This window comes from Heterocephalus glaber, unplaced genomic scaffold (genome assembly GCF_053883595.1).
Source record: "Heterocephalus glaber isolate CG9 unplaced genomic scaffold, H.glaber_assembly_v1.0 deba00001600, whole genome shotgun sequence".
Classification (NCBI taxonomy): Eukaryota; Metazoa; Chordata; class Mammalia; order Rodentia; family Bathyergidae; genus Heterocephalus; species Heterocephalus glaber.
This window is the reverse complement of record NW_028258372.1, coordinates 2,362,574-2,372,629: the sequence shown is the minus strand read 5'-3', so window position 1 is coordinate 2,372,629 and position 10,056 is coordinate 2,362,574. Positions and strand designations below refer to the sequence as shown.

The window sequence follows — 10,056 nt, the reverse complement described above, 5'->3', positions numbered from 1 at the left end:
AGATGCCACTTCAAATGAACAACAAGAGCTTTTCTGCCAGAAGTTACAGCAGTGTTGTGTACTGTTTGATTTCATGGACTCTGTTTCAGACTTGAAGAGCAAAGAGATTAAAAGAGCAACGCTGAATGAACTGGTTGAGTATGTTTCAACTAATCGTGGTGTAATTGTTGAATCAGCGTATTCTGATATAGTAAAAATGGTAAGCCTCTAGACTTACGTTCCTCAGATTTATATAAATTCTAAGATCTGAGGTATAATTATAAACTGAAACTGATTTTTGATAAGTGTACAATGATGAATACATCCCAAAGAATGCATTTTTAAAATTCCTTTGAAAGGGGCCGGGGATTTAGCTCAGTGGTTTCGCTGCCTGCTGTGCAAGTGCAAGGACCGGAGTTTGATCCCCAGTACGAAAAAAAAAAGAAAGAAAGAAAAATAGCAATGTTATAGTATCACTTTGGGGCTGGGGATTTAGCTCAGTGGTTCCGTTGCCTGCCTTGACTGGAGGCACAAGGACTGGAGTTTGATCCCTGGTACCAAAAAAAAAAATTCCTTTGAAAGATTTTCTATCCATTTTACCGACAAGGTACTGTCATTGCTTATAGGAGTTTGAGAATTCAGTAGCCAGAGTGGCTGGGGGCTGCCATATATTCAGTTCTGGAGCCCAGGGGAAAGATAGGCCCGGAATTATGCAGGCTGGTATATAATGTTATAGGGGTCAGTACTCACTGAGAGAGCTTGTGAAGGGGGAGGAGACCAGTGAAAAACTCAAGCAGCTCCATATTTAAGCAGTGGGTAAGGGAGTCAGGTTTAAAAGAAATCCTATTTAGGACATGTTAATGTATTTGTAGATTATAACACTTGAATTAAAACTTAGGACCATTAAAAAGTTAAGTAATGCTCCATATAGTGCACCCTAGTCCAAAAATTCAAAATCTAGAATGCAAATTTTTTTGAGCACTGACAAAACTCCAGAGGCAGAAAATTTCTTACCTCACCTCATGTGACAGGTTGAAGTCAAAACAGGTACACTAAAAATATTGTATAAAATTATCTTCAGACTATGTGTATAAGAAATATATGAAACATAAATGAATTTTGTTTTTAAACTTGGCCCCCATTCCCCAAATATTCATTAGTATATACAAATAGTTCAAAGTCCAAAATACTTACTGTTCCATGCAGTTTGGATGAGGGACACTCAACCTGTATAAATAAATACCTAATGTGAAAAATCTGCCAACTGATTGACATAAGGATGCTTAAGAGGCTGTTTATTAGTAATTTGTCCTCATTCTTCATCAAACAGTAGAAATTTGTTTAACATTTGTATTTCTGTATTTTGTTACATACTAATAAAATACAGAAATTTAGGTGGAATAATTTGAGCTGTTAGGTACGTAATTTAAAATTATCCCAGAAAATAGAAAGTAATAGTAAGTATAATGAATAGATGCTTTTTATTTCTTTCCCTCTTTCCCCTTCCATGTGTTCTGGGAGATGAGCAAAATGCTTAATTAGAAAAGATAAATTTTATGCTAACAAACTAGTTAGATTTTCTTTCATCACACTAGAAGATCTGTCCAAAGGATTTAGGAAATTTTGGATATTTTTTAAAGAAATCCTTAAAAGTTTTTAAAGACAAACTATAGATAGAACATTAATCAAAATAAATTTAGCTTCCTATACTCCACAAATACTAATAAGGTGCTAAGTTTGAGAATATGAATCTCAAATATTTGATGGACTTCTATTTAAAAATAAAAATTCAAAGGTAAAAACAGTATTTTCTACTGTTACTGATTTCAAATGGTTTCAGGAATTTTGAAGATCCAAGGGTAGATATTTTATTTTTAATCTTTATAAATTGTCCATAGATATCAAAAGTACTGAAATATTTCAGTCATATTACTCCATATGTATTAATAAATTCTGGAGGGCTGGGGATTTAGCTCAGTGGTTCTGGTGCCTGCCTCGCAAGGTCAAGGTCCAGAGTTCGATCCCCGGTACCAAAAAAAAAAAAAAAAAAAGACAAGCAAAAAAAAATAAATTCTGGGATTTAGTTTATTTGCTCAAGTGAAAAGTTACGTGTATATGTGTATTTTTTGTTTTTTAAATTTTTGGATACTTTAGATATGGGTTTAGCCATCTTACCCACTTAGGCTTTTAAAAAGATCTTCTGAATATGTTATGTATAGATAATTTTATTCACGGCTACAAGGTTAACTTTTTCTTTTTTTTCTTTTTTCTTTTTTTTTTTGGTACCGGGGATCGAACTCGGGTCCTTGCGCTTGCGAGGCAGGTGGCGGAACCACTGAGCTAAATCCCCGGCCAGCTTTTTCTTTTACTACTGACAATTATGGGGTACATTTCTTTTTTCAAATTCTTTCTATGACTTTTACCGAAATTGGTGTCCATCAAACTGTATTGCCCTTAAGCGCTGGCTTTGATAGACTTCTCGGTTATTTTCTGAGTCTCGAGGTTGCAGTAATGCTATTTGCAGTCGTTTATCTATCATTGATACTACCTCCCAAGATAAGTTGGAATCTTGTTTATACAAACATTGTTTGTCTTATCCCTGGGATACTTTATCTTAAGTGATCAGTCCCTCAGTAGTTTGCCTTAAATGTTTACTAAACAATTTCGTTAGGATTCATTATTATCAAAAGAATTGTGGGTTGGGACCACAGTCTATTCTTTGTTGGAGAAAAAGGATATATGATTATCTTGGTACAGAGTTAGATGACAACGAGTTAGATGATTAGATGACTGACGATGTAAAGAATGAAATTATAAATACCACATTTCATTGAGTCTGCAATGAAGAATCTCAAATTCGGATTTCAGAGAGATTAATGTGTTTTTGAAGTCTCAGAGTAGATGAAATGCAATGTAATAATAGTGAAAGCATTCTGTTCCACTCTCTCCTCCCTAAGTTTGGTATGTATATATTACAATGCAGATATTTTACCAAACTTTTTGTGTTACAACTATAGAATATGGTTCCATTAGAATACGGGAACAATTGTGAAAACATGAAAAGAATCAAATCAAGTGAAATTAGTAATTTTGCTCTTTTTCACTCCAAATTCTCTCTCTTCCTTTCACTCATTTTAAGCAAACTTGGAAAGAATAACTGGTAATTTAAGAAAGAACTGTAGAGCTGACCTGTAATCTTCAGTAGCTGGGGTCTAAGGAAGTCAGAGTTACTGGGTAGAAAAAAAGAGAAACCCTGTCTCCTTCACATCTTGAAGAAATTTGTAGGTTTTGAAGTAAATTTACAGCCACAAAAGTAACATTTTTCTTAAAGTAATCTTTAAAATGTTTTACATTGTTAAATTCAGTTGTACGACAAAGAATGTCAGTCTAAATTTACTCTTCTTTACAGATCAGTGCCAACATCTTCCGAATTCTTCCTCCAAGTGATAATCCAGATTTTGATCCGGAAGAGGACGAGCCCACGCTTGAGGCCTCTTGGCCTCACATACAAGTATGAAACATAATTGTGTGTTGGCAGTTTTTACATTTCACTATTCTGAAGTCATGCTGCTTTCTTTTTAGATTCAGAATATCATTTTAATATATCTTCTTCACATTATCTTTCCTAGAATATTGTTTTTATAGTAATAAACTACACATAACATTGACTAAACTATTTTAAAGTGTATGATTCAGCAGCATTAAGCGTACTCACAGAGGTGTGCAGCCATCGTCACTGTCTGTGTCTCTTATCTTTTCATCACCTCCAGTGGAAACCCTCTTGTCATAGCAGTTGTTCCCCTTCTCCCCATCTGTTGCCCCTGACAGCCACTCATTTATTTTCTGTCTCGGATTTACCTACTCTGCGTATTTTATATAGATGAAATCATAATATGTGGATTTTTCTGTCTTACTCTGTCACCAAATTTTCAAGGTTCATCCATGTTGTAGCATGAGTTGTATTTATTCCCTTTTATGACTGAAAAATATTCCATTATATAAATATACTACATTCTTTTATCCACTTATCAGATACATGATATTTAAGCTGTTTTCACCTTTTGATCACATTGTGACTAGAGCTGTGACAAATATTCATGTACATGTTTTTTTAAGATTTGATGTTATGCATTTTATTTACATTCATGTAAAAATATACACTAATTTCCCATGTGATTCTCTTTTGATCCATTAGTTATTTAGGAATATATTGTTTATTTTCTACTTATGTAGGAAATTTTCATATTACTGATTTCTGATTTTACTTTATTTAGAGAATATACTTTGTATGATTTCAGTTCTTTTCTGTTTCATGGGTTGGCATACCAATGTCTGTCCCAGAGAAGTCTCAACTTTGTGTGAGCGTGCATCCTGGTGCTGGGTGGGTGCTCTGTGGAAGTCTGTAGGCCCTAGTTGGTACATGATGCGCAAGTCTTCTGTTAACCTCACTGGTTTTCTGTCTGTTGAAGTCTCCAGCTGTTATTATTGAACTGCATTTCTGTAAGTTTTTGCTTCACGAATTTGGAGTCCCAGCTGATAAGTGCATAGATTTGTAATTGTTACATCTTCCTCATGAGCGGCCCTTATTTTTAAAAAGTCCTTTTTTGGGCCGGGATTTAGCTCAGTGGTTCTGCCACCTGCCTTGCAAGTGCAGGGTCCCAAGTTCGATCCCTGGTACCAAAATAAATACATAAATAGTCCTTTGTCTCTAGCAACAACCTCTGTGTTAAAGTTTATGTTGTCTGATAAGAGTGAAGCCGCTTCAACCCTCTTTTGGTTACTGTTTGCATTATTTATCTTTTCCATCCTTTCACTTTTAACCTGTTTGTTTCTTGAATCTGAAGTGTATCTCTTGAAAATAGCATATACATATATAGTTGGATCATTTAAAAAAACAATTTTAGGGCCAAGGATTTAGCTCAGTGGCACCATGCCTGCCTTGCAAGCGCAAGGTCCTGAGTTTGATCCCTGATACCAGGGAAAAAAACCAAAAATCAATTTTGACAATCTGCGCCTTTTTATTAAAGTGCTTAATCCATTTGCATTTAATTACCGATAAGGCAGGATTTATAGCTGTTAATTTGCCATTTGTTTCCTTCTTTTTTTGACCCCCTTCCTCACTGCTGTCTTTTATATTAAATAGGTATCTTTTAAGGTATCATTTTGAATTCTTTGTTTCTTTAACGGTATTTTGTGGAGTTGTTTTCTTGGGGGCTGCCCTAGGTATTTCAGTTAGACTTTTAAAACAGTCTATTTTGGTGTAATATTTGATTTCAGCAGTGTATACATCTTTGGTCCAGTGTACCTCCATCCACCCCTACTGTGGTGTTACTGTTGTGTACTGCATACACACCTTTGGACATTATATGCCCCCAACAGAGTCTTGTAATCAGTTGCTTTGTATGGCTTCCTTGTAAATGAGGAAAATAAAAATAAAACTACATTTAGGCTGTCTTTTATTTTTACCTATGTAATTATGTTTGCATATGTTCTTTGCACTGTATGATATCCTTCCGTTTCAGCCTAAAGTTCCTTTAGTATTTCTTGTATGGCACATCAGCTAGTTATATATTCCTCAGTGTTAGTTTATTTAGGAAAGTCTTAATTTCCCCTTCATTTTTGAAAGGAGAGTATTGCTAGGTATAGAATTCTTCCCTAAGTCTTTTTCTCTGTAACTTTTGTCAATTTGACTGTGATGTGTCTAGGTGTGGATCACTTCAACTTTATTCTACTTGGAGTTCGTTGAGTTCCAACCAGACTTCATTGTTTAAATTAATATTTTTCAACAACTTTGAGTTGTTTTGGGCTATTATTTAAATACTCTTTCTTTCCCTTTTTCCTCTTTTCTGGAACTCCTTATGATGCTGTGATTGATGGTTCCCTACAGGTCTCTGGAGTTCTGTTTATTTTTTTTCATTCTTTTTTTCTTTCCATACCTCCAAGTGGATAATCTCTACTAATCTGTCTTCCCATTCATGTATTATTTCTTTTGTCTGCTCGGAATTGTTTTTGTTTGTCTTTATGGGGAATCAGGGTCACTGAAGTCCTCACTCTGCCCTTCCAGAAGTTCACCTCTAGGACACATCTTTGTGGCTGAGACTCATGGTGCCCTGTGTGCCATTATGTGGAACATCCCCTACCCTCTAATCACTGGAAAATTGATCATAAAGCTTACAGTGTAGGTCGAACCAGTTCCTTCATTCAGTCTCCCCTAATTCTGTCTGGCTCTAGCTACTTCATTCCAAAATCCCTCAAGTATATGGCTTTAATATAACATCATCCAGAGAACATGCAGTAGAATCACATTGGTACTACCTCACTTGATATGTTAATAATTAGAACTCACTAGAGAGGATTCAGGTTAGATCTTCTTATATCACTTTTGGTGTGTTATGAAAACTGTAATAAAAATTCCATTATAGTCATAAAATATACTTGGGTGTTTCTTTTGCATATGTTCTTATAATCTCTGATCTTTGTGACAGTAAACTTTGGGTTTTGTTTTTGTTTCCAAAAATATCTAATAAAAATGCTCTGATAATATTCAAGTAGTGCATTCAGTTGACAGATATTTAATTTTCTTATTTTTATAATAAGTAAGGCTCTGAGGAAGAAACTATAAGTTACCAGATCAAGAGGACTCCTGAATAATGCTTCAAATATGTCTTCAATATTTTTAAGATAATACTAAAGACCTAGAATCTACAAGCAAGCATGGTGAAGTGTTTTTGTAGAAAATTTAATGTACTTGCCTTCATATGACCAATTATGTTCATTTATTAGACTGTTGATGGTATTTACCTAAAGAAGCAATCACACCAGGCACTTTTTCAAGCACTTACCATGTTCTAGAAATAGTAAGTGCTTCACTTACATCATCTCATTTAATCCTTTTAGCAACACTATAAATATTATTCATATTATATACATAAGCTTAAATGAAAGAGATTAAGAAACTTGCTCAAGATTGTACAAACACAGTACTAAGTGGCATAATAGCATAATCAGGTTTACGACTTGAGTATTGCCAAAATCCTCAGGTAGCTGCTATAACTAAAAGCTTTCTGCCTCTCTTAGATAGGTTCTGTGACCCTATACAGTAATAGTCTGTGAACCTAAGGAGTTATATACAAATTCTTAGGAGATTTAATTACTACCATTTTATCATCATTAAAACACTAGTATACTGTATTCGATTTTCTAAGTAATTCAGCTGGCTATCATGCTTTCCTTTTTAGCACGTGTGAAGGAGTTAGATGTGCCTTAAGTGTGGAACATGAGTTTATATACACAAATTCTAACTAGTAAAGAAATTACTACCATTGCAAAGCATAGTAAAAGAAACCATTCTGATAACAGATCCCTAGCCAGGTTCTAGATTTGACACTTTTCTAACTATGTGATATTTGTTGAGCTGCTTAACTTCTCTGAACCTGCATCCTCCTTTATCAAGTTGGGATAAATAACCATACAAAAATTAAATGGGATGATGTAGAAAAACTAGTGTTTTTTTTGTTGTTCTCTCCTTTCTCTAAAAATATATTACTTTTGGTATTTGAGAAGAAGCATATTTTTATTCTTTCGGCAGCCTTTAAAGTTGATATATTTATATGATACCTTTATTTCTTTATTGTCTAGCTATTTTATTGGTTCCCTGGTGTGAGAACGCTGAAATACAAAGTAGTCTCTTCCATTCATGTTCTCTGCCCAGCATCTCATGTAAAGTCACGGCCTTTTATTTTCACAGAGAATATCTTGTTGGCAGATACAGCCTTCTCCATCTATTCCCCAACTCCATATTTTTGATAGTTGTATAAACCTAAATGGTGAGAACATGGAACTAAGTGTTTAGTGTTCTGTCATTTTATTCCCATCACTGGTTTAGTTCTATAGGTAGTACATTTAATATTTGTCATTGGTCCTTATGTCACAGTTTTTCCAATCATTTCTTAGTGATTTGGAGCTTATTCTTTAGTAGAAGGGGTCATGAGAACATTATTCCCTGGGTCCTTGCATGTTTAATGCCAGTTATTATATCCTTTATTTTTAAAGAACAACTTGATTTAATGTAAAATCCCTGATTAAGCTTTATGTTATTCCCCTGTCTTCTGGTTTCAATATGATTTTCTTTCCTTTATGCAAAGACTTAGTCTTTTCCCCCGAATGTGCAAAGGTTATTTTTCCTTTGGTGGCCAGTCGCTTTACTGGACCATATGGCAGGGCTGTTTTTCTTGGTCAGTTTTCCTGCTGATTAATGTTCTTTCACTCTGAATTTTGCCTCTATTGTGTTTCTGAAAGTTTTCTTCTGTAATAGTTTTTTATGTATCTTGTGTTGAACTGCCTTGTTTTTCTTCTTTGGGAATGCATGCTATTCATGTGCTGGCTCTTCTTTGCCTCTATATGTCTTACTTTGTTTTAAACACTAAAATTTCTTCTTCAATCTTTGGAGTGCTTTTCATTTTTCCTTCCATCTCTTTTTTTCCCTCACTGTAGTAGTTGCGAGGCGGGCTGAAAGAGTGAACATTTACGTTGGCTGCTTCAGGACAGTGAGGGCTGGGAGGGGGAGCAGTGTTTGCTTAGCTGGGCCAGCGATGACTGCATAGGGTAGAACTACTGGAAGAAGAATCTGTCTTAAGTAAAATATACAATGTTATGGTTTTAATAACAAACAGGTTAGATAACCAGCAGATTCAATTGCTTTCTATGTAGTCCCTGGGAGACAAAGAGGAGGAGCTTTGCTGAAGGTATGGTGCTAAACCTTATTTTGATTATGGAGGAGGGGACTTAATATTTTTTAGGGACCGTTTTCTTTTATTTTTGAAGACAAAGAGAATTACATTCTATACTACTTAGGACATTTTAGGCAGTAGCTTACCTCATTATTAATTTATTCTGTCTAACATCTATACATCCACATTAAGATGAAAGAAGAGGGTAGGATTAGTGAAAGCTGATATTTTAAGATTTATCATCACATTAGAACTTACAGAATTAAAAATTTGAAGTGGTAAATTGCTTTTAATAGAACTATATACAAGTTCATCTGAAGTTTCTTACCATAATTGGTTTAAAATTAGTGATAATGTATTTAATAATGCAAAGGGTTTAAAAACAAAAAGTTCTCATTAGCTGATAATACTTTTATCACATTTAGGTGGATAGCCTGAAAAAGACTTCTGAGTCTTTGAATTTTAAAAAATACAGTTCTTCCATTAGGATAGTTTTATATGCTCATGTCATAGAAATTTTTTTAAAGTACTGGGAATTGAACTCAAGGACTTCATACTCAGCTGTATCCCAAGCCTCTTTTTTTAAAATTTTCTATTTTGAGACGGGGTCTAAGTCGCTAATTTGCCTGGCTTGGACTCAGGCTTTTGATTCTCCTTCAGCCTCCCAGAGCACTGGGATTACAGGCATGGGCCAGCACACCCAGCTGCTCATGGAAATTAGTAATAGAAATCCAAATAAATGATATGGTTTCTATTTTTCACTGGTATAATTTGAGGTTTCATTTAAATTTCCTGAAACAAATGGTTCTACTGTTTTGGGAGGTGTGGTAAATTGCTTTCAAAATAAATTTTTTTAAAAAATGAGTTCCTACCTAAGATACATTCATAGGCACAGACACATAAATTTTCATTCAATCATGGTCCCTTGATTAAAAGGCTTTGACCTAGATCTGTATGTTTATAGTTTAAAAAATCTTTCTAGTTGCTAAAATTTGGCATATAATTTTTTAAACTGGCAATTAAATGGTAGAGAGACATCAGAAAGAACTAAATACCGAGCTGACTTATAAAATTTGTCACTATGTTACAACTACATACTTTTTTTTAATAATGAAATTTTAAAGCTAGCCTGAGAAGTGAGATTATAGAGTTACTACATTGAAGACATTTGCCTCCTCTGTTATAAATGTGCTTGAATTAGTTTGCCTGGATTTTTTGGTTTTGTACTAAAAGTTTACATTTTATATTTAGCTTTTCAAATTCTTATGCTAGAAATTAATTTGATAGGTTAGAAAAATATTAAGTTTAGTTGTTAATGAGGGGAAATAATTACACATAATCTCAAAAC

At 34.3% G+C, this 10,056-nt stretch overlaps 1 protein-coding gene across 2 annotated transcripts in view; it reads left to right on the top strand.

The window, feature by feature from the left end:
* Ppp2r5a (protein phosphatase 2 regulatory subunit B'alpha) overlaps positions 1–10,056 on the top strand; it is a 55,583-nt gene that overhangs the window by 27,253 nt on the left and 18,274 nt on the right. For both annotated transcript variants that reach the window (XM_004853542.3, XM_013075354.3), the window contains exons 2-3: positions 3–199; positions 3,389–3,490. In XM_004853542.3, coding sequence (XP_004853599.1) covers positions 3–199; positions 3,389–3,490 — 299 coding nt within the window. The remainder of the gene's footprint in view (positions 1–2; positions 200–3,388; positions 3,491–10,056) is intronic.